This window comes from Poeciliopsis prolifica, unplaced genomic scaffold (assembly GCF_027474105.1).
Source record: "Poeciliopsis prolifica strain line A6 unplaced genomic scaffold, Auburn_PproV2 SCAFFOLD053, whole genome shotgun sequence".
Lineage (NCBI taxonomy): Eukaryota > Metazoa > Chordata > Actinopteri > Cyprinodontiformes > Poeciliidae > Poeciliopsis > Poeciliopsis prolifica.
Window position 1 is genome coordinate 3,744,519 of NW_026562428.1, and position 24,379 is coordinate 3,768,897.

General features: G+C 36.4%; 3 protein-coding genes and 1 pseudogene across 4 annotated transcripts; all 4 read right to left on the reverse strand.

Moving 5' to 3' along the window:
* Positions 1 to 191: 191 nt before the first annotated feature.
* LOC129378805 (OX-2 membrane glycoprotein-like) lies at positions 192 to 5,858 on the reverse strand. The gene is made up of 7 exons (XM_055059352.1): positions 5,622 to 5,858; positions 4,730 to 5,068; positions 1,403 to 1,705; positions 1,283 to 1,315; positions 1,121 to 1,202; positions 990 to 1,028; positions 192 to 839 (listed from the first exon to the last, which is right to left on the reverse strand). Exons 1-7 carry the CDS (start codon positions 5,677 to 5,679, stop codon positions 836 to 838), a joined length of 858 nt encoding a protein of 285 aa, XP_054915327.1. The 5' UTR covers positions 5,680 to 5,858; the 3' UTR covers positions 192 to 835.
* A 1,526-nt stretch (positions 5,859 to 7,384) lies between these two features.
* On the reverse strand, positions 7,385 to 18,143 carry LOC129378801 (OX-2 membrane glycoprotein-like; annotated as a pseudogene).
* Positions 9,112 to 11,708, reverse strand: LOC129378802 (OX-2 membrane glycoprotein-like). 2 transcript variants are annotated; one of them, XM_055059350.1, is made up of 7 exons: positions 11,548 to 11,708; positions 10,633 to 10,971; positions 10,257 to 10,559; positions 10,137 to 10,175; positions 9,970 to 10,045; positions 9,843 to 9,887; positions 9,112 to 9,736 (listed from the first exon to the last, which is right to left on the reverse strand). In XM_055059350.1, exons 1-7 carry the CDS (start codon positions 11,603 to 11,605, stop codon positions 9,646 to 9,648), a joined length of 951 nt encoding a protein of 316 aa, XP_054915325.1. In that variant the 5' UTR covers positions 11,606 to 11,708; the 3' UTR covers positions 9,112 to 9,645. The 2 variants fall into 2 exon arrangements, 1 of the variants encoding a protein (XP_054915325.1); XR_008608103.1 differs by lacking the exon at positions 9,112 to 9,736 and having other exon boundaries at positions 9,842 to 9,887; positions 10,257 to 10,443; positions 10,511 to 10,559.
* Positions 18,144 to 21,263: 3,120 nt separating the features above from the next.
* On the reverse strand, positions 21,264 to 24,133 carry LOC129378665 (OX-2 membrane glycoprotein-like). Its single transcript, XM_055059056.1, has 4 exons — positions 24,014 to 24,133; positions 21,857 to 22,195; positions 21,481 to 21,783; positions 21,264 to 21,394 (listed from the first exon to the last, which is right to left on the reverse strand). The coding sequence occupies exons 1-4, from the start codon at positions 24,069 to 24,071 to the stop codon at positions 21,264 to 21,266; spliced, it is 831 nt and encodes a 276-aa protein (XP_054915031.1). The 5' UTR covers positions 24,072 to 24,133.
* Between the last annotated feature and the right edge of the window lie 246 nt (positions 24,134 to 24,379).

The window sequence follows — 24,379 nt, forward strand, 5'->3', positions numbered from 1 at the left end:
TCAATGTAAAGCTATTAGTCTAGACAGAAAGCAGTTTAAATCAATCTTGGTTAAAAATACGTCTTGATGGTTTGAGTTCATTCTGTCAGTGGCTTGAGATGTTAGCAAATTATATTGAACTTGAGCAATAATATCAAAGATATGGAACCACAGAGGCACAGGCAGATAAAGACTATAACACAACCCTGACGCCAAATCAAACAGTGCTTTTTAATGATCTTACAGGAAATCAGAAAACACACATTAACACAACAATACCTGGAAAAACAAAACCAAATACATTCTGGTTTCCAGTTTAGAGTAAAATACACTCAGAAACCTAAAACGGTTACAACAAGAAGGCTTCTTAATTTTCAATTTCTAAATTAAAAAATATTTTTTACCAATTGATCAAATGATAGATTGTATATGAATGAGGATGAATTATTTGTGTAAAAAATATATAAAAACAGTATAAAACCAAACAATTCTTCAAAAGGAAATAAATAAAACACTGACATCTAAACTATCAAATGAGTCCCTGAAAACAGTATTTATTACTTGGTCAAGAAATTGGTAACGGCCTTTGATTCAATTAACTGGAGTTTAGCTGCCTTATCAATTTGATCAGATATTGATTAATTACTGTTGGCATCAAAAACGTACCTCAACAAATTCATGCTTGTTTGAGAAATACCAGAATGTTGTGTATTATTTCTGACATAAAAAGTATTTTTGTAATGACTCAAAGTAACAATTTTTTGGAAAAACATGTCATGGTGATGGACGGGAATCGCGGATTTGTCTCTGGCTCTCAGGTGTTCGTGGTTTGTCCTCTGAGCTCGACACTGGTGAATTATCTGCAGTTAAAAACAAAATGAACATGTTGTGAGAAATAAATCTGCCTTATAGCGTTCAGGAAATAGAGACTATGCATCACATTAGAAGGGATGTAAAAGATGAAATAAATCTCCATCTGTGTAACAGGAATGAATAAATAAAATCCTTACTTCTGATTGGCTGTGGCATTTTCTGAAGGTTCCATATTCCTGGGAATAATTTTAGTCAGTAAATCAAATCAAACCTGAGACATTAATGATGTGAAACTCAACAACAACAAAACACTTTTTAATTAAAGTACCTGGTCAGAGATATTCTTCTGAATACTAAAACACCAATAGGGATCAGGATCACCAGGATGACAACAACAATCAGAGGCCATCCTTTAGGAAGAAGATGAAATGTGTTTCAACAACAGAACAAAGCAAAAAATGAAGATGTGAGAATCTGAACATGAACTTACTGAAACCTCTGAGATATGATTGGTTATTCAGACCTGGTAAAAGAGATTCAAACATTTACAATCACAAACACATCATTAGTTACTAAATAAAAAACAAAGGAGTCTTAGAAAGTTCCTCACCATCATCAGACGTCTCAGTGAATCCAGGAACGATGACCAGCAGATCTCTGGGAGCAGCAGAGTCCAGTGATACTGAACATCCAACCTGTGTGTTGCTGAGAGCTGAGAGCAGAGCTGTAGTGGTGACTGTGACGGTACCGTTAGTGTTGGTCTCTCTGCAGGTGTTGCTGTCAGAGAAACTGAGGTTCTGATGGAGAACAGTCAGTGTTACCATGGGAACAGGTTGACCTGTGGCTGAACAGGTCACCACCGACCCTGGAGGAGAGTCTGATCTGCTGACATCAATGAAGGGTCCATGCAGCTCTGTGGAGAGAACAGAGATCATGGTCAACATCAAGTTATAGAAATGAACCCTGTAATCCTCCAGCTACATGCTAGCATGTTGGAGTAGCTCTGTGACTTCCGTACCACTATTTGTCACTTTTTAAAAAAACTTTTGTTCCTCCATTTCTGATAGAAAATTTTTATTTAAAAAATAATCTCTCCCTGGTTTTGATTGTTTTGCTGGTTGGAAGCAGTTTTTCTACTACTAATTTCCTTTTGACCACTTGTCATTACTGCCCAACATACCAAGCAATCGGCTTACAACAGGTGTAACTGATATTTATATCTCCTGCATTTTTTAGACACATGGCTTCCAGATAATCTGACTTCACCATCTCTCTACTGGACTTTCTGACTACACGACAAAGATCTAAAATACCACTGCAAAAGCAAAGGTGGTGGATCAGCAGTGCTTATGAACAATATGGTGTCATCCAGTACATGTTCTTCTTCCTCACCTTTAAGCTGCAATGATGTAGATAAGTTGGTAGATGATTTTCAGTCTAAAGTTTCATATATCATTGATTCTATTGCTCCAATTAAAGTAAAGGTTGTGTCTGGTACGAAAAAATCTCCATGGAGAAATGCACAAATAGTTCGTTCTGCAAGACAACTCTGTCGCAGGGCAGAACGAAAATGGCGTAAAACTCAACTTCACGTTCATCATGACATCTATAAAGAAAGACTACGTAACTATCACTTAACACTAAAACATGCAAGGGAGGCTTTCTTTGCAGATGTCATAAACAAAAACATCAACAATGCTCGAACTTTATTTGCAACAGTTGACAGGCTCACAAACCCTCCTGTGACGTTACCACCTGAACTCCAATCTAATGCTGCCTGGAACAAGTTTTTTCAGAGAAAATTCAAAAAAATCAGAGGATTAATCTGCACATCAACAGAAAAAATGACCCATTTTCAACTATTTAATTATAAAACTCTAGAAGAAATTATAAGTCAATGAAGTTCAAGCTCCTGCTGTCTGGATGTCCTTCCCACACATTTCTTTAAGAAAGTCCTGCCTGTTATTGCTACTGATCTGATCCAAATCGTAAACTCATCGCTTACATCAGGTGTTTTTCCCCAGGCCTTGAAAACAGCAGTCATCAAACCACTGTTAAAAAAGAACAACCTGGACAAATCACTATTGCAGAATTACAGGCCAATCTCAAACCTCCCATTCATCAGCAAAGTTATTGAAAAAACTGTGTAAACAATTAAATAGTTTCCTCATGATGACCAACTGCTTTGACACTTTCCAGTCTGGTTTTCGTGCTCACCACAGCACGGAGACTGCCCTCGTAAAAGTATTCAATGACATCCATATAAATACGGACTGTGGCAGAATGCTGGTTCTGTTGGACCTCAGTGCAGCTTATGAGACTGTTGACCATGACATATTACTGAATCGACTGGAGAGTTGGGTCGGACTCTCCAGTTTGGTGCTCGACTGGTTTGAATCTTACATAAAGAGCAGGGATTTCTTTGTTTCAATTGAAAACTTCTCATCAAAGAGGTCAAAGGTCACATGTGGGGTACCCCAAGGTTCAATCTTAGGACCCCTCTTATTTAATATTTATATTCTCCCACTAGCTCAGGTCATAACAGGAAATAATATTAGCTACCACAACTATGTGGATGACACACAGCTCTAAATTACGATGTCACCAAGTGACTCTGAACCCATTCAATCACTGAATAAATGTTTAGAACAGATAAATGTGTGGATGTGCCAAAACTTTCTCCAGCTGAACAAAAACAAAACTGAAGTCATTATTTTTGGACCTAAAGAGGAACGATCTAGAGTTAATGCACAGCTTCAGTTATTACAACTAAAAACTAGCGATCAGGCCCGAAACCTGGGAGTAGTAATGGACTCGGACTTGAACCTCCAGAGCCACATAAAGACAGTAACAAAATCGGCCTTCTATCACCTGAAGAACATCTCCAGGATTAGAGGAATAATGTCTCAGCCAGATCTAGAGAAACTCATTCATGCGTTTGTCTTTAGTCGCATTGATTATTGTAACAGCGTCTTCACAGGTCTGTCCAACAAATCAATCAAACAGCTGCAACTGATCCAGAAGCTGCTGCTCCTGTTCTCACTAGAACCAGGAAAATAGAGCACATAACACCAGTTTTAAAGTCCCTCCACTGGCTCCCTGTAGCTCAAAGAATAGACTTTAATATACTGTTGTTAGTTTACAAATCACTGAATGGTTTAGCACCACAATACATCAAAGATCTGCTGTTGTTGTGTCAACCTTCCCGACCTCTCAGGTCTTCTGGTTCTGGTCTGCTCTGCATCCCCAGAACCAGAACCAAGAGAGGAGAAGCAGCTTTCAGCATCTATGCACCAAAACTTTGGAACAAACTTCCAGACAACTGTAAAACAGCGGAAACCCTGACTGCTTTTAAATCGCAACTAAAAACACACCTGTTTAGAGTTTCATTTGAAATGTAATATGTAACAATGTATTGTCTATTATATGTTGCATGACTTTGTGTTCTTGTGTTTATGATGTAAAGCACTTTGAAATGCCTTGCTGAAATGTGCTATACAAATAAAATTTTATTGATTAATTATAAATACCTCGGTGTTCACTTGGACAACAACTTGGACTGGAGTTGGAACAATAAAGCTACAAGAAGGGACAGAGTGGACTTCACTTCTTAAGGAAGCTCAGATCCTTCAGTGATTGCAGAGATGCTGCATATCGTCTATGAGAGTCCAGCACCCAAAAGGCTCAACAGTCTGATGAAGACGGCTGGTTCTGTTCTGGGGATGATTGTGTTACTCACAGTGACTCAATTCAGTGTTCCACAATGAAACAGTGTCTCTAGTCAGAAGGTTTTCTAGAACTGCTGACTGTCACATTATGACCCTTTCTGCTCACAGTCATGACCTTCTCTTTACAGAAGCCTGAATAATATGAGTTATATTTGATTCCCCTTTGGCCTAAATAATGTATTCTTGAATTTATACTTTCAGGTTCTCACCATAAACCTTCAGACATGTTGCAGCTGTCAGAGCTCCATCAGGATATCCATTAAACAGACACCGGTAGCATCCTGCATCCTGCTCCGTAACGTTCCTGATAACTATCGAGTTCTTCTGCAGTCCAGCTTCTGTAAACTGAACTTTATCTTTAAGTCCATCATTCACTGTTTCACCAAAATACTCGCTGTAGGATCCAATATTCCTCTCTCTTTTCTCCAAGACCTTCTGCCAGGTGACCTGCTGGATGTCTTTAGTTATCATCAGCTGACAGCTGAGAGGAGCATCTTCTCCTACTGCTGCCAACACCGTCTGCTGGGTTTGGATCAGAACTGCTAGACCTGCATGAAGGAGATCAGATGACCTGTATGCTAAAATGCATGCCACACTTTTCAGATTTATATTTGTAAAAAAAAGAAGAAGAAGAAAAAAAAAGTCTCTTGCATTACTTATGCTTGAGTTTGGGTTTAAAATAGGACAAAATGCAGAGCACGAAAACCTTTACATCCGGGGTGTCAAACTCCAGTCCTCGAGGACCTCTGTCCTGCAGTTTTTGGATGTGCCACAGATACAAAACACAGGAATAAAATGGCTTAATTACCTCCTCCTTGTGTAGATCAGTTCTCCAGAGCCTTGCTAATGACCTAATTATTCTATTCAGCTGTGGTGCAGCAGAGGCACATCTAAAAGTTGCAGAACACCGGCACTCGAGGACCGGATGTTAACACCCTGTTTTACATGCTGTAACAAATACAGGAAATGATCTCCTGCTAAACATTGTTCACTTGTTTGCTGTAATTTAAAACATTATCAAAATACAGAAACTAAAAACGACTTTAATTCACAAAACTGTCCCCAGCTGCTGCATTTTAGCATAAAATGTTCTGGTCTCACCTTCATTCCAGATTCCCAACAGGAAAAACACAACCGGTGCAGCTGATATGATCTCCATGGGAATTTCATCTGAATATTAAACACAACGAGAAGCTGAAGGAATGAAGCACGAAACTGAAATAAACTAGAATTTAATTCCGATTCAAAATTTGAGCAAACAGCGCGAACTATTTAACCTGAAACGTTCATCTGGATTTGAACAACTGCACTGCGCCACTACACGACTGTTTACTTTCACTTCCGGTTATGACGTTTATGTCACGGGACCGCAGTCAATTTCAAAATACATAAATAGATAAAATCCTGATATTAAATTCCAAGCCCAGTTCACACTACACAGTTTTTCCCAATGGAGTCTAACAAAAGTAAATGTTTTTGTTAGATTATTTTTATTATTTATTTTTTGTAAATGACGTTTAAGACCACCTTGTGTTCTCTGCTTCCTTGGTTTTATGCAACATTTTTATTTGAATGTAAATCTGCTAGTCTAGACAGAAAGCAGTTTGAATCAATCTTGGTTAAAAATACGTCTTGATGGTTTGAGTTAATTATATTGAAATTCAGCAATAATATCAAAGATATGGAACCACAGAGGCACAGGCAGATAAAGACTATAACACAACCCTGTTGCCAAATCAAACAGTGCTTTTTAATGTTCTTACAGGCAATCAGAAAACACATTAACACAACAATACCTGGAAAAACAAAACCAAATACATTCTGGTTTCCAGTTGTTGAAATAGAATTTCAAAGTAGCACAATAGTACACAAGTTAACGTTTACGTTAAGATAAACTTAGATACAAATCCAAACTAAGACAACTGGTGAATCTCTGAACTTACATAAATTTCTAATCAGAAAGCAGTCTTATACTCCCTAAGGAGCATTTCAGACAGGGAGTGTATTGGCTATCAGGGCAATAAATTCTTTACTCAGGGTTGAATAGTTCAGGCAAACATTAAAAACTATAGAAGTCTGTTACAACATATAATCAAACATATTAATATATTTCTTTAAGCTTTAAAAAGCATGTTTTTAATTAGTTACTTCTTAGATCCAAACTTATAGTCATTATTTAGCATTACATTTTGTGCAAGCTTGGTTAAAAACACCAACTGGTTACTTGTTGAAGCATTTTGAGGCAGAGATAACGCTGCAGCTGAATATCATACATCAGTCTGGACAGAGGCTGGTACGAGAAGAGCTGGGTGTTTCAGTGGGTCTCAGAGGTAATAAAATTAACATTAAGACAGCCCACACAAAGGAAAAAACACACCTCCTAATGCATATATTTAAATAAGGAGAATACACATTCTTATAAAATGGTTTGTTTTACATCAGAAGTCCGAATCTCTTTGTGCTGAGTGAGAGTTTCCCAAAAGATGCATCTTTTGTTTCTTTTTCCCTTTTTTACTCGGTTAATTGTTTCTGTTTTGTCATGTCTTGGACTTTTGATGATCTAGGTGAGATGCTTATTGTAACATTCTTCTTGCACTGATTTTCTCTGGATAAAACTCTGGATATCTGAAGTCTGAAGTCTGACGTCGTATGATTGCTCTTTCTCCCTGCACATATATTGAAACACAGAAATCCAGGACAAGAGGAATAAATTAACGAGCTAAATCAAGTTATTGCTCTTTTTAATTCTTAACACAGTTTAGCATCTTGCTAAACTGAAGTGAAATACACTGAGAAACTTAAAATGGGTACTGATAAAAAGGCTTCTTAATTCTCAAGTTCTAAATTAAAAAATATTTTTACCAACTGATCAAATGAGAGATTTTTTTTTTTACGAATAAAAATATTCATGTAAAAAAAGATGTATAAAAACAGTAAAAAAACAATATAAAACCAAACAATTCCTGAAAAGGAAATAAATAAAAGACTAACATCTAAACAATCAAATTAGTCCCTGAAAACAATATTTATTACTTGGTCAAGAACTTGGTAACGGGCTTTCATTCAATTAACTTGAGTTTAGCTGCCTTATCAATTTGATCAGATATTGATTAATTATTGTTGGCATCAAAAACATACCTGAACACATTCATGCATGTTTGAGAAATGTTGTGTATTATTTCTGACATAAAAAGTATTTTTGTAATAACTCAAAGTAACAATTTTTTGATCACATCATGTCTTTGGAAAAACATGTCATGGTGATGGACGGGACTCGCTGAATTGTCTCTGGCTCTCAGGTGTTCGTGGTTTGTCCTCTGAGCTCGACACTGGTGAGTTGTCTGCACTTAAAAACAAAATGAACATGTTGGTGAGAAATAAATCTGCCTTATAGCGTTCAGGAAATAGAGAGTATGCATCACATTAGAAGGGATGTAAAAGATGAGATAAATCTCCATCTGTGTAACAGGAATGAATAAATAAATAAAATCCTTACTTCTGATTGTTTGTGGTGTTTTCTGAAGGTTCCATATTCCTGGGAATAATTTTAGTCAGTAAATCAAATCAAACCTGAGACATTAATGATGTGAAACGCCGTTATATATTTATAACATATAATAGAAGTCTGTGCAGCACGACTGCAAAAAAAAAAAAAAAAAAAATGAGAGCAGCTCCAAATACGATGTGTGAGCTTTTTACTTTCATTTCAGCAGGAGCAAACTTCAAAAGTTAAATCATCTTTAACAAGCTGTGCGCAGCTGCTGCATTTTAGCAGGAGGCTGTGAAAAACAAAAAATGTTCTAATCTTACCTTCAATAAGGATTCCCAACAAGAGAAACACACAGCGTGACATTTTTTGTGCGCCAGAATTTCAAATTAATTCGGTCATGCGCACAAATGCCGCAGCCGTGCGCATGCGCCCTCCATTGACTCTTTTTTTTTCTTGGACGACATAAAAGCTGCAGAGCCTGAGTGGAATAGACAGCGACCTCTGCTGGCCATTTACCAAACTTAAATAGTTCTGTTTTATTTTTCCGTTTTAAAATGACAATCCATTGAAATACATCAAATGAATTAAAAAGACATTAAAAAAACGAGCAAAATTGGTTTTCATTTCAAAGCGCTAAATATAATATGAGAATATTTTATTGTTTGTTGAGAAAATGCAAAATTTGTTTGCAGTTCTGTCATATTTAAGATAATACAAACTAAAGTGACTAAGAAAAAAAAAATCATTCTTGTATCAAATCAATCAAAATTTTCAATCAGTCCTTATACATTTTTATTAATTTTCCTCTATTTCTAATGTGTGATGCAACATGTGTAAAGGCTCAGGTTGTGTCAGTACTGACTCCGAGATTAATAAAGTACATTCATTCATTCATTTACAATAAAACAGCTGAAAAAGAACATAAAAAATAATGCACTTTATTTTACATCTGTTTGAAGATGATACTTTGTTTTTCTTTGCCTGTAATTCCAAGTTTACGTAGCTTGAAATGAACGTAAAAGAAAAGATACAAAAATATTGATTTCTCTGTTTTGTTAAATCTTTATTTCAATATCTTTATTAAAACATTCTACTTTCTGGCTTTTCATTAATGAGTTACAAAGATCCAAAATATCTAAAGTCCTCATAGTTTCACAGTTTCAACACCAGCAACTTTGACATTTGACTAATTTGTGATGTAGATGCATTAATTACCTTCAGTAAAAAAAAAAATTCTTCTGTATATTTTTTGTAAAAATAAAAAAACATTTCAAAACAAAGAAATGGGAGACCATTATTTAAAAAAAGCAGGAAAACAATCAGGCAATACTTGAAGAGGTGCAAGTATGTTTCTTTTGTTTAACGGCATGGTTACAAGAAATGTTTTGTCGCCATCTTTGATCAAATTTGATGGACAAAACAAACAAAAAAAGCATCACTGAAAACAACACATAATCAGAAAACATTTGATGCTCTTCTAAACACTGATTGTTGTTCAATGGAACAGAGACAAAAACTCGATTATCGGTTTTCATCCAATTAACTTCAGGATTAGCTGCCAAATCAGTCTGATCGGTCTGATCAGATATTGCTGAGTTACCCAAACAAAAAGGTCAAAATGTCGTGCTCCTGTTGTCATGGCGATGGATATAATCCACCGTTTAATTTTTGTTTTTCAGGTGATCGTTGTCTGAGGTTGTTGCTCGACGCTGGTGAGACGTTCATCCTTAAAACAAATCACAATATGTTAGTAAGACACTAACAGTGCTGGACATTGGAAACTGATGTTCTTTATATCATGTGAAGGAGGAATAGATCAATCAAATCCTTACTTTTGGTTTTCTGTGGAGTCCTCTGAAGGTTTCTTATTCCTGTGGCTGATTTAACAGGCAGAAAAGAAATGTTTTTGTGACTTTAGTGAGGAAAAAAACAGAGCAACAAAACCACTGATGGACGTACCTTCTCTGAAATCTTATTCCGAGCAGGATGGCGAAACAAACCACGACTGACATGACTGCAGCAATCAAAGGCAAATCTTTAAAGCAAAAGAAAAAAACAGATGAGATACATTTCAATGACAGAAACATCTGAAAACTCCATATGTGGGAATCTCGGCATGTACTTACGAAGGGTGTGGCAATACGATCGACAATGTTTGACCAACCCTGACAAATGAGATTAAAACATGTCAAATAGACCAGTCACTGAAAAAGAATCCAATGAGAGCCTTTCAAACGGTTCCTCACCATCATCAGACGTATCAATGAGTCCAGGAACGATGACCAGCAGATCTCTGGGAGCAGCAGAGTCCAGTGATACTGAACATCCAACCTGTGTGTTGCTGAGAGCTGAGAGCAGAGCTGTAGTGGTGACGGTGACGGTACCGTTAGTGTTGGTCTCTCTGCAGGTGTTGTTGTCGGAGAAACTGAGGTTCTGATGGAGAACAGTCAGTGTTACCATGGGAACAGGTTGACCTGTGGCTGAACAGGTCACCACCAACCCTGGAGGAGATTCTGATCTGCTGACATCAATGAAGGGTCCATGCAGCTCTGTGGAGAGAACAGAGATCAGGATTAATATCTAGTTATAGAAGTTAAATCTATGATACTTTCAGGTTCTCACCATAAACCTTCAGACATGTTGCAGCTGTCAGAGCTCCATCAGGATATCCATTAAACAGACACAGGTAGCATCCTGCATCCTGTTCCGTAACATTCCTGATAACTATCGAGTTCTTCTGCAGTCCAGCTTCTGTAAACTGAACTTTATCTTTAAATCCGTCATTCACTGTTTCACCAAAATACTCGCTGTAGGATCCAATATTCCTCTCTGTTTTCTCCAAGACCTTCTGCCAGGTGACCTGCTGGACGTCTTTAGTTATCATCAGCTGACAGCTGAGAGGAGCATCTTCTCCTACTGCTGCCAACACCGTCTGCTGGGTTTGGATCAGAACTGCTAGACCTGTATGAAGGAGATCAGATGTTCTGTATCTGGCTTTTACGAAAAAAGTACCGTGCAAAACGATTTAGATGTTTCACTTTGTCATGTCTCAACCACAAACTTCAATATAGAGTTGAATGTTGTAGATATGCAACAGTTGCAGCATGAATGAGCCATTTTGATAGTCAAAGTGGGCAGAAAGGTCCAGTAGTCATTAAAGGCCATGTTGTAACTAACTGCTAAAAACGAGTTGACATCACATGTTTGACTTTTATTTTGTAATGCAGTCGGTTGCACTTTATGTTACTGTAGAGATAATAAAGTGAAGCAGCTTCAGCAGAAATGCACGCCACACTTTTCAGATTTATATTTGCAAAAAAAAGAATCTCTTGCATTAAATAAACTTGAGTTTGGGTTTGAAATAGGACAAAATGCAGAGCACGAAAACCTTTACATGCTGTAACAAATACAAGAAATTATCCCCCGCCAAAACGTTGTTCACTTGTTTGCTGTAATTTTAAAATATTATCAAAATACAGAAGTTAAAAACGTCTTTAATTCACAAAACTGTCCCCAGTTTAAATGCTCTGATCTCACCTTCATTCCAGATTCCCAACAGGAAAAACACAACCGGTGCAGCTGATATGATCTCCATGTGAATTTCATTTGAATATTAAACACAATTATAATTTAATTCTGATTCAAAAACTGAGCAAACAGCGCGAACTATTTCGGTTAAACGTTCATCTGGATTTGAATGTCTGTGCCGCCAAAAACTGTTTACTTTCACTTCCGGTTATGACGTTTACGTCACGTGACCACAGAGTCAATTTAAAAATACATAAATAGATAAAATCCTAATATTAAATTCCGAGCCCAGTTCACACCACACAGTTTTCCCCAATGGACTCTAAGAAAAGGAAATGTTTTTGTTAGATTATTTTCATTATTTATTTTTTGTAAATGACGGTTAAGACCTTTGACCTTGTGTTCTCTGTAAATCTGCTAGTCTAGACAGAAAGCAGACTGAATCAATCTTGGTTAAAAATACGTCTTGATGGTTTGAGTTAATTATATTGAAATTCAGCAATAATATCAAAGATATGGAACCACAGAGGCACAGGCAGATAAAGACTATAACACAACCCTGACGCCAAATCAAACAGTGCTTTTTAATGAGCTTACAGGAAATCAGAAAACACACATTAACACAACAATACCTGGTAAAACAAAACCAAATACATTCTGGTTTCAAGTTTAGAGTAAAATACAATCAGAAACCTAAAACGGTTACAACAAGAAGGCTTCTTAATTTTCAATTTCTAAATTAAAAATTATTTTTACCAATTGATCAAATGAGGCTTTTTTTTACGAATCAAAATATTCATGTAAAAAAAGATGTATAAAAACAGTAAAAAAACAATATAAAACCAAACAATTCCTGAAAAGGGAATTGCATCTAACATCTAACATCTAAACAATCAAATTAGTCCCTGTAAACAGTATTTATTACTTGGTCAAGAAATTGGTAACGGGCTTTGATTCAATTAGCTTGAGTTTAGCTGCCTTATCAATTTGATCAGATATTGATTAATTACTGTTGGCATCAAAAACGTACCTCAACAAATTCATACTTGTTTGAGAAATAACAGAATATTGTGTATTATTTCTGACATGAAAAGTATTTTTGTAATTATTCAAGGTAACAATTTTTTGGAAAAACATGTCATGGTGATGGACGGGAATCGCTGATTTGTCTCTGGCTCTCAGGTGTTCGTGGTTTGTCCTCTGAGCTCGACACTGGTGAATTATTTGCACTTAAAAACAAAATGAACATGTGAGAAATAAATCTGCTTTATAGCGTTCAGGAAATAGAGAGTATGCATCACATTAGAAGGAATATAAAGATGAGATAAATCTCCATCTGTGTAACAGGAATGAATAAATAAAATCCTTACTTCTGATTGGCTGTGGCATTTTCTGAAGGTTCCATATTCCTGGGAATAATTTTAGTCAGTAAATCAAAAATCAAACCTGAGACATTAATGATGTGAAACTCAACAACAAAACAAAAACTTTAATTAAAGTACCTGGTTAGAGATATTCTTCTGAATACTAAAACACCAATACAGATCAGGATCACCAGGACAACAACAACAATCAGAGGCCATCCTTTAGGAAGAAGATGAAATGTGTTTCAACAACAGAACAAAGCCAAAAATGAAGATGTGAGAATCTGAACATGAACTTACTGAAACCTCTGAGATAAGACTCTGATTGGTTATTCAGACCTGGTAAAAGAGATTCAAACATTTACAATCAAAAATACATCATTAGTGACTAAATAAAAAACAAAGGAGTCTTAGAAAGTTCCTCACCATCATCAGACGTCTCAGTGAATCCAGGAACGGTGACCAGCAGATCTCTGACAGCAGCAGAGTCCAGTGATACTGAACATCCAACCTGTGTGTTGCTGAGAGCTGAGAGCAGAGCTGTAGTGGTGACGGTGACGGTACCGTTAGTGTTGGTCTCTCTGCAGGTGTTGCTGTCAGAGAAACTGAAGTTCTGATGGAGAACAGTCAGTGTTAACATGGGAACAGGTTGACCTGTGGCTGAACAGGTGACCTCTGACCCTGGAGGAGAGTCTGATCTGCTGACATTAATGAAGGGTCCATGCAGCTCTGTGGAGAGAACAGAGATCTTGGTGACATCAAGTTATAGAAATGAACCTTATAATCCTCCAGCTACATGCTAGCATGTTGGAGTAGCTCTGTGACTTCCGTACCATTATTTGTCACTTTTTAAAAAAACTTTTGTTCCTCAATTTCTGATAGAAAAATTTCATTTTTCAAAAATAATCTCACCCTGTTTTTGATTGTTTTGCTGGTTGGAAGCAGTTTTTCTACTACTGATTTCCTTTTGACCATTTGTCATTACTGCCCAACATACCAAGCAATCGGCTTACAACAGGTGTGACTGTTATTTATATCTCCTGCATTTTTTAGACACATGGCTTCCAGATAATCTGACTTCACCATCTCTCTACTGGACTTTCTGACTACACGACAAAGATCTAAAATACCACTGCAAAAGCAAAGGAGGTGGATCAGCAGTGCTTATGAACAATATATGGTGTCATCCAGTACATGTTGCTGTGAAGTGTCGTTTCCATGTTTGAAGTAAGTTTAGTTTCCATTATTATTTATCTAAAGAGTTCACCAGTGTTATTTTCAGAACTGCTCACATTCCAACCTCAGCTGCTATTGACGATGCGCAGTTTCATCAGTGCAGTTGTTACAAAGCAACAGATGTGACACCGCAAAGGCAAAATTTGTGAACTTGAGTCACGCCTCAATATACATTTAAACAACTTGCAGCTGCTCTGTCAGCTGCAAATGGACAGCTGTCAAGGCGTTGGCTTTTTAAAAAAATTTTTATGTAAATGTCAGAGATGCACACGTCTTTGAAGCAAGACCCTCTCTTGACAAATCCAAAAATATTAGAGATGTGAGGTCAGGCATGAAGACGATCACAAGTTTCAAGCCAAAGCAGAATTTGACAGATGAAAGTCTGAATTCTCCTGTCCCAAGCCAAACAGACGTCCTACCTTCCTTTCGTTTGACAGTTTTTCTGTCCTTCAAGATGTGGAGGTGGTTGGGGATTATAAATACCTCAGTGTTCGGTGGGACAACAACTTGGACTGGAGTTGGAAAAATAAAACTACAAGAAGGGACAGAGTGGACTTCACTTCTTAAGGAAGCTCAGATCCTTCAGTGATTGCAGAGATGCTGCATATCGTCTATGAGAGTCCAGCACCCAAAAGGCTCAACAGTCTGATGAAGACGGCTGGTTCTGTTCTGGGGATGATTGTGTTACTCACAGTGACTCAATTCAGTGTTGCACAATGAAACAGTGTCTCTAGTCAGAAGGTTTTCTAGAACTGCTGACTGTCACATATGACTCTTTCATGAGCTTCTCTTTATAGAAGCCTGAATAATATGAGTTATATTTGATTCCCCTTTGGCCTAAATAATGTATTCTTGAATTTATACTTTCAGGTTCTCACCATAAACCTTCAGACATGTTGCAGCTGTCAGAGCTCCATCAGGATATGCATTAAACAGACACAGGTAACATCCTGCATCCTGCTCCGTAACATTCCTGATAACTATCGAGTTCTTCTGCAGTCCAGCTTCTGCAAAATGAACTTTATCTTTAAATCCGTCATTCACTGTTACACCAAAATACTCGCTGTAGGAACCAATATTCCTCTCTGTTTCTTCAAGACCTTCTGCCAGGTGACCTGCTGGACGTCTTTAGTTATCATCAGATGACAGCTGAGAGGAGCATCTTCTCCTACTGCTGCCAACACCGTCTGCTGGGTTTGGATCAGAACTGCTAGACCTGCAGGACATAATCAAAGGAAATGGATCAGGATATCTTTATTTATATCATGTATCATTCCATAAGAGAGCTTTGATTTATTCTCTGTATGTTCTTAGGATGGAAAATTACAAGGACTGAGAAACAACCAAGTGTGATGCAACTTAATATCAACAAGGAAACCAAATCAGTTTCACTTCTTTTTTTTCTCTGGTGGCCCCAAGTAAAACGTTACGATGTGGAAATTAGTTTCTCAAAATACAGACATGGAAATTTTATTGAAGGGCTGCCCGCAAACAGATTTGTAGTAATCTATTTACATATACTTGTTATTAGGACTTAATAAAATGATCTGGTCTCTATCAGGTTCTCTAATGTACAAAGTCAGACCAAATTTCCCCAATGTCATTTATTAACCATGGATATTAACTATTGCTACTTCCATTGGATTTTTAGCAGTGAAGTCACTGTTGATAAAATGATTATAATTTTGAGAGAGCATTTTTATAAAAACAAGAACTTGGAACATTTTTGTCTGCAGCAACAACATCTAGACCAACACCTGGTCACAATACTATGGTGGAAACTAAAAGAGAAATCTGCCTGAACACGTCTGGGAAAGTCAATGAACTAAAGCCTTGTTATTAAAAACAACATTCCTCACCAACTATCATATAACAAAGAAGAAGAACTGAGTTACTGCAGCTTAATGTGCTTCTAGAAGGTGTAAAATATATTTTTACTCATTTCTTTAATGCATTATAGTGAGAAATCTGTTGTATTTTCCTGCAGATGACATTTGATTGCAATACATTTTGTTCTCAATAATGCATAAAAGCCAATTCAGGTCTTTTTGGTAACAGTTGCAAAATGTAACCTGAGGAGACACAGTCTCTACAGACACCTGCACAATGTGATCAGTGTTAATTATGTCACAACTCAAAGCTGTCTTGTTTTCTCACAGTTAATCTTGATGAAGTTAAGCAACATCTGATCTATGACCTTCTTTGTCTGTTCCTTATTAAGCAATTTTATTGTTCAACAACTCTAGTGACTGTCCAAAAACTTAAGGCAACATCATCCCTAAGATGTGAAACACATACAAAATTAATGCATGATCTTTTCAGAGGCTTACTGCAAGAAATGTTAAATGTGTGGATGTGCCAAAACTTTCTCCAGCTGAACAGAAACAAAACTGAAGTCATTATTTTTGGACCTAAAGAGAAACGATCTAAAGTCAATGCACAGCTTCAATTACAACTAAAAACTAGCGATCAGGCCCGAAACCTGGGGGTAGTGATGGACTCTGACCTGAACCTTCAGAGCCACATAAAGACAATTACAAAGTCGGCCTTCTATCACCTGAAGAACATCTCCAGGATTAGAGGAATAATGTCTCAGCCAGATCTAGAGAAACTCATTCATGCGTTTATCTTTAGTCGCATTGATTATTGTAACAGCATCTTCACAGGTCTGTCCAACAAATCAATCAAACAGCTGCAGTTGATCCAGAAGCTGCTGCTCGCATTCTCACTAGAACCAGGAAGATAGAGACATAACACCAGTTTTAAAGTCCCTCCACTGGCTCCCTGTAGCTCAAAGAATAGATTTTAAAATACTGTTGTTAGTTTATAAATCACTGAACGGTTTAGCACCACAATACATCAAAGATCTGCTGTTGTTGTATCAACCTTCCAGACCTCTCAGGTCTTCTGGTGCTATACAAATAAAATCTGATTGATTGATTGATTGATTTGATTGAAGACATAAATGTTCTCAAGATCTGAGTCCTAAAACCAAAGTCTAAGTCACTTCTGAGTCTTTTATTTTGTGTGATTCAAGTTAAAATGCAGCTTCATTTGTTTCCGTTGGAACCTCTGTTATGATTAAAACATGTATTTCTGGATCTATTGTTAGTGTCGACATCCCAGTTCCTCCTGTGTGGTTTGGCAGTTGATGTTCTCTTCACCTCTATACGTTAGTAAAATACAGACACACCTAACCAGTAAATCTATAACTGAACAGTGAACATGTGGCGTTCTCTATTGTGTATTTCTCTGCTGTAAATGTGATTAAAACATTGTTTTTCTCAACATCTTCTAAACCTAACTTCTATCCACCGAAGACAAACTAAACCAAGCAACATTATTATTCAATAGTAATAAACAGAAGTAGAGAAAAACCAAACTAAGGTACAAGAAACAAATTCCCTAATCAAGATGTTTTTGTTTTTGTAAATATTAAACATTGGAAACTAAGACCCACCATTAGTTACTGTAATATTTTACAGTAACTAAATACTGTTCATCTTTATAGATAAAGATCAGCTTTATCTATAAAGATAAACTTTATAGATAAACTACATCTCAGCACATGGGAATTGAAGCCAGACTTTACATCAAATATTATTCAACAGGTAAAAAGTCTGCAGCAGTAAAACTAGTGGAAGTACATTTATTTAAAAAATTAATGCCATTGTAGGTAAAAGTTTTTTGTTTTTTTCCCCCCGGTTTAATGAGTGTAGTAAAAAAGCAGCTTGAAGGAGGCTTGGCTCAGTGCCATCATTGTTACAACTGAAACTAAGAACGTTCATTCAGATCGGATCGCATTTATTTATGAACAAATGAGAAAACAATCAGAACAAGCAAAAGTCACTTCGTGCACAAAAAGCTTGAGCAGTGTTTGTTTCTCTCACCTTTCTGAAATGATCCTCCGAGAGTAAAAAGACACAAAATAAAACACATTCCGTCCATGAGGCATCGCAACCTGGTGATGGAGAATTGAAAGGGGAGAAATGAGACGCTTCACAACCCACACTGTGGGGTGTGAGGTGACGACAATAGCGCCCCCCTGTGGCTGGAGCGTGCATCGCTCTAAACTCTCGCATACTGACCGAAGAGGAAACGTTTAAATATATTCGTAACATCATCACGTTTCTTAATCTTTAAGGCCTTTTAACACTATAATAACTTAAATCATCACAAACCAGATGCTCATTATGTAGAACATGTTTTATCATCCTTAACTGTCTTGACTATTAATGTTTTTTGGGGGTGATTTTAGTTTGAAAAAACTAACTTGCTTTCTATTGTTTTTTTTTGTTTGTTTTTTTACATTTTATCCATTTATTTCCACCTTCCACATTTTAAAGTGAGTGAATAATGACATCATAATGATATTGTTAGGATTGCTCCAAAGTGGCTCCATGTTGATCCAGGAGGAGAGCATGCTGCACCCAGAGACTCCAGGGAATCTGGTAACCTTTGGTAATAAACAGATGTTTAAGATGGAGAGTTGATTCTTACACAAGAAGCAATTGGCTGGTTAGAAAGTGGTTGCAGCTGTGACTCAATACAAGGAGCTGAAGTTGAGATGAAAAAAATGACTGATATACATTAAAGCAAACAAGAGATATGAGAAATAATTACGATTAGAACTAAAATGGTGACTAGAGAACAAAAAATGTGTAAGAAAAACAACTAAACAGAAAATACAAGTTTCCAAACTAAAACAAGAACTAAGAACTACAGAGAAAAAGACTGGAAAGATCTGGAGATGAATATGCAGAAGAAACTGGAAAAAAAACACAATAAAATGAACATTTTAAAAATATTTTTAATGCTCCATCTTCACGAGTAATAGTCACTGAAGCTTACAGACAGGGGACATCAGTAGTTTCAACTGATGAAAAATGTAAATTAGAGACTGAAAGTAAATTCAAACTTTTCAGTTTTTTCTCCATAGAGTAACTGAATGAAGACAGTATGCAAAAAAATGTTTAATAATGATAATAACAAAAAAAAACATTATTTAATTTGTACATAGAATCTTCATTATTTTAAGTCATCCATCATATTTCCTTCTTTTGTCTCACTCATGTTCTTCCCCCATATAAATAATAACAATGACATTCATTACTTTAGCTGTAACTTGCTGTTTTCCTTCATTTCTGCTTATAATATTGGAAATGTTTGTCAGATTTGTAAAAGGTAACATCCATCCTTCATAACATTCTGAAATCAAAGTGTGTTTTCTACATTAATATTTGAACCTCCACATATAGATGAACATGTGCATATTTTAAATCCAGAAGAATCTATACATAACATCGCATAGATTGAGATTATTGTTTATTGTTTTTTGCATGTATATTCTAACATCTATTGTCTGGCTTCACATAAAGAAGTGATTATCTTAGCTGTATTTTTTGTAAGAGTCAAATAGCAACACATTTATGTCGCCATCATAAAAAACAAAAAATAAATAAAAATGCCTCTTTTCCCTGAATATTAAACTGTCTTTTGCTCCAGTTTGGTTTTGTTTCATCTACTGTTATGTAAGTTACTTGTTCCATTTCTGGTTATATCCTCACAAAAATTTTCACAGACCTTTTGCTTGTTGAAACTAACTTTCTCCATTACTCCTTTGGGTAAACATTGGTAAACTTGCTCAATGGCACTCACTAATGCTCACTTTCACAAACACAGATTAAAAGGCAAGTTGGAAACCGAAATCAAACCCACAACGATCTGATTGAGGGAGAAAACATCAACCCACAAAATAATAAAAATCTAAACACAATCAGTACTAAAATCCAAACACAATCAGTACTAGAAAAAGGAATTATTCAAACATAAAATTGATAAAGACAGACAAATAAATATTTCCTCACATTCGTGCTCTTCTTCCAGAAGCAACAAAAACTCAACATCTTGTTAATGCAAGAATTAAAATCTGCTAACAGATATAAACGCAAAACAAATATCTGTTTTCCCTCAAGGTAAAAAAAACAACAGCTGTTTGATAAAAGGAGAAAGTGAAAAACTTATGCTGAACACTAAAGCGCTAATGTGCTAATGCTACAATCTAATAATACAGTTGCTGCTGAATACATTTCATTTGTCTTTCTTAACTAAAAAGATCTCTGTCACTTTAAAAGAGTTGTGTCATTATCAAACATAATAATGAGTATTTTCTTAGTATCAATATCTAGTTTGACATTTTAATTTTATCCGATTTGATCAGAATTGTAAAATCTACTAATTTGAGCTCTATATCATGTTGTAATGTGGTTCCATCTTTAAAAATCACACCTGCAGCCTTGCATTGACACATTGATGCATGTCTGACAAATTCTGGAGTCTCCAGTGGCAACCAGTAAGTTATAGATCATTTCTGATAAGAACAATACATTTGTAAAAACTAAAGATTATTGATCAGCTTTGAAATGATACTATGTGCATGAAATATGTATAATGTTTCTTATACATCTTTGGATGAAAGTCCTCTTAATCAGACATCCAAATGAGGTCATTCTGTGGTCATGGTAATGGACGGGACTCGCTCTTTTGTCTCTGGCTCTCAGATGTTTGTAGTTTGATGTGATGTAATTTTAAAAATAAAATGAACATGTTGATAAGAAATTAATCTGCCTTATAATGCTTAGGAAATATAGAGTATATACCATTATTTAAGGGATGTAAAAGATTAGATAAATCTTCATGGTAATGGACGGGACTCGCTCTTTTGTCTCTGGCTCTCAGATGTTCGTAGTCTGATGTCTGAGCTCGACACTGGTGAGTTATCTGCACTGAAAAACAAAATGAACATGTGAGAAATAAATCTGCCTCATAGTGTTCAGGAACTAGAGATTATGCATCACATTAGAAGGGATGTAAAAGATGAGATAAATCTCCATCTGTGTAACAGGAATGAATAAATAAAATCCTTACTTCTGATTGGCTGTGGCGTTTTCTGAAGGTTCCATGTACCTGGGAATAATTTTAGTCAGTAAATCAAATCAAACCTGAGACATTAATGATGTGAAACTCAACAACAACAAAAACACTTTTTAATTAAAGTACCTCATCTCAGATATTCTTCTGAATACTAAACACCAATAGGGATCAGGATCACCAGGAAAACAACAATCAGAGGCCATCCTTTAGGAAGAAGATGAAATGTGTTTCAACAACAGAACAAAGCCAAAAATGAAGATGTGAGAATCTGAACATGAACTTACTGAAACCTCTGAGATAAGACTCTGATTGGTTATTCAGACCTGGTAAAAGAGATTCAAACATTTACGATCATAAATACATCATTAGTTACTAAATAAAAAACAAGGAGTCTTAGAAAGTTCCTCACCATCATCAGACGTCTCAGTGAATCCAGGAACGGTGACCAGCAGATCTCTGACAGCAGCAGAGTCCAGTGATACTGAACATCCAACCTGTGTGTTGCTGAGAGCTGAGAGCAGAGCTGTAGTGGTGACGGTGACGGTACCGTTAGTGTTGGTCTCTCTGCAGGTGTTGCTGTCGGAGAAGCTGAGGTTCTGATGGAGAACAGTCAGTGTTAACATGGGAACAGGTTGACCTGTGGCTGAACAGGTGACCTCTGACCCTGGAGGAGATTCTGATCTGCTGACATTAATGAAGGGTCCATGCAGCTCTGTGGAGAGAACAGAGATCAGGATTAATATCTAGTTGTAGAAGTTAAATCTATGATACTTTCAGGTTCTCACCATAAACCTTCAGACATGTTCCAGCTGTCAGAGCTCCATCAGGATATCCATTAAACAGACACAGGTAACATCCTGCATCCTGCTCCGTAACATTCCTGATAACTATCGAGTTCTTCTGCAGTCCAGCTTCTGTAAACTGAACTTTATCTTTAAATCCGTCATTCACTGTTTCACCAAAATACTCGCTGTAGGATCCAATATTCCTCTCTGTTTTCTCCAAGACCTTCTGCCAGGTGACCTGCTGGACGTCTTTAGTTTGCAGCAGATGACAGCTGAGAGGAGCATCTTCTCCTACTGCTGCCAACACCGTCTGCTGGGTTTGGATCAGAACTGCTAGACCTGCAGGACATAATCAAAGGAAATGGATCAGGATATCTTTATTTATATCATGTATCATTCCATAAGAGAGCTGTGATTTATTCTCTGTATGTTCTTAGGATGGAAAATTACAAGGACTGAGAAACAACCAAGTGTGATGCAACTTAATATCAACAAGGAAACCAAATCAAGTTCACTTCTTTTTTTTCTCTGGTGGCCCCAAGTAAAACTTTACGATGTGGAAATTAGTTTCTCAAAATAGAGACGTGGAAATTTTATTGAAGGGCTGCCCGCAAACAGATTTGTAATAATCTATTTACATATCCTTGTTATTAGGACTTAATAAAATGATCTGGTCTCTATCAGGTTCTCTAATGTACAAAGTCAGACCAAATTTCCCCAATGTCATTTATTAACCATGGATATTAACTATTGCTGCTTCCATTGGATTTTTAGCAGTGAAATCGCTGTTGATAAAATGATTATAATTTTGAGAGAGCATTTTTATAAAAACAAACTTGGAATATTTTTGTCTGCAGCAACAACATCTAGACCAACACCTGGTCACAATACTATGGTGGAAACTAAAAGAGAAATCTGCCTGAACACGTCTGGGGAAAGTCAACGGACTAAAGCCTTGTTGAAATTTGATTGAAATACATTTTGTTCTCAATAATGCATAAGACCAGACATTAAAAGCCAATTCAGGTCTTTTTGGTAACAGTTGCAAAATGTAACCTGAGGAGACACAGTCTCTACAGACACCTGCACAATGTGATCAGTGTTAATTAGTTACTCAACAACTCTAGTGACTGTCCAAAAACTTAAGGCAACATCATCCCTAAGATGTGAACCAAATACAAAATTAATGCATGATCTTTTCAGAGGCTTACTGCAAGAAATTATACGAGACATAAATGTTCTCAAGATCTGAGTCCTAAAACCAAAGTCTAAGTCAAGTCTGAGTCTTTTATTTTGTGTGATTCAAGTCAAAATGCAGCTTTATTTGTTTCCATTGGAACCTCTGTTGTGATTAAAACATGTATTTCTGGATCTATTATTAGTGTTGCATCCCAGTTCCTCCTGTCTGGTTTGGCAGCTGATGATCTCTTCACCTCTATAAGTTAGTAAAATACAGACACACCTAACCAGTAAATCTTTAACCTAACAGTGAACATGTGGTGTTCTCTGTTGTGTATTTCTCTGCTGTAAATGTGATTAAAACATTGTTTTTCTCAACATCTTCTAAACCTAACTACTATCTACAGAAGATAAACTAAACCAAGCATCATTATTATTCAATAGTAATAAACAGAAGTAGAGAAAAACCAAACTAATGTACAAGAAACAAATTCCCTAATCAAAGATGTTTTTGTTTTTGTAAATATTAAACATTTGAAACTAAGACCCACAATTAGTTACTGTAATATTTACAGTAACTAAATACTGTTCATCTTTATAGATAAAGATCAGCTTTATCTATAAAGATAAACTTTATAGATAAACTACAACATCAGCACATGGGAATTGAAGCCAGACTTTACATCAAATATTATTCAACAGGTAAAAAGTCTGCAGCAGTAAAACTAGTGGAAGTACATTTATTTAAAAAATTAATGCCATTGTAGGTAAAAGATGATTTTTTTCCCCCTCGTTTAATGAGTGTAGGAAAAAAGCAGCTTGAAGGAGGCTTGGCTCATTGCCATCATTGTTACAACTGAAACTAAGAACGTTCATTCAGATCGGATCGCATTTATTTATGAACAAATGAGAAAACAATCAGAACAAGCAAAAGCCACTTTGTGCACAAAAAGCTTGAGCAGTGTTTGTTTGTCTCACCTTTCTGAAATGATCCTCCGAGGGTAAAAAGACACAAAATTAAACACATTCCGTCCATGAGGCATCGCAACGTGGAGATGGAGAATTGAAAGGGGAGAAATGAGACGCTTCACAACCCACATTGTGGGGTGTGAAGCGCCACCATGTGGCTGGAGCGCGCATCGCTCTAAACTCTCGCATACTGACCGAAGAGGAAACGTTTAAATATATTCGTAACATCATCACGTTTCTTAATCTTTAAGGCCTTTTAACACTATAATAACTTAAACATCACAAACCAGATGCTCATTATGTAGAACATGTTTTATCATCCTTAACTGTCTTGACTATTAATGTTTTTTGGGGGTGATTTTAGTTTGAAAAAAC

Bases quoted from the DNA above. Each gene is read 5' to 3' on its own strand.
- LOC129378805 (XM_055059352.1), bottom strand. From the start codon at position 5,679: ATGGAGATCATATCAGCTGCACCGGTTGTGTTTTTCCTGTTGGGAATC. The intron at 1,316-1,402 runs GTGAGGAACTTT...CTCTTTTACCAG, and splicing joins CACTGAGACGTCTGATGATG to GTCTGAATAACCAATCATAT. The intron at 1,203-1,282 runs GTAAGTTCATGT...TTCTTCCTAAAG, and splicing joins ATCATATCTCAGAGGTTTCA to GATGGCCTCTGATTGTTGTT.
- LOC129378802 (XM_055059350.1), bottom strand. From the start codon at position 11,605: ATGGAGATCATATCAGCTGCACCGGTTGTGTTTTTCCTGTTGGGAATC. The intron at 10,560-10,632 runs GTGAGAACCTGA...TTCTCTCCACAG, and splicing joins AACATGTCTGAAGGTTTATG to AGCTGCATGGACCCTTCATT. The intron at 10,046-10,136 runs GTAAGTACATGC...TTTGCTTTAAAG, and splicing joins ATCGTATTGCCACACCCTTC to ATTTGCCTTTGATTGCTGCA.
- LOC129378665 (XM_055059056.1), bottom strand. From the start codon at position 24,071: ATGGACGGAATGTGTTTAATTTTGTGTCTTTTTACCCTCGGAGGATCA. The intron at 22,196-24,013 runs GTGAGACAAACA...TATGTCCTGCAG, and splicing joins CGGAGGATCATTTCAGAAAG to GTCTAGCAGTTCTGATCCAA. The intron at 21,395-21,480 runs GTGAGGAACTTT...CTCTTTTACCAG, and splicing joins CACTGAGACGTCTGATGATG to GTCTGAATAACCAATCAGAG.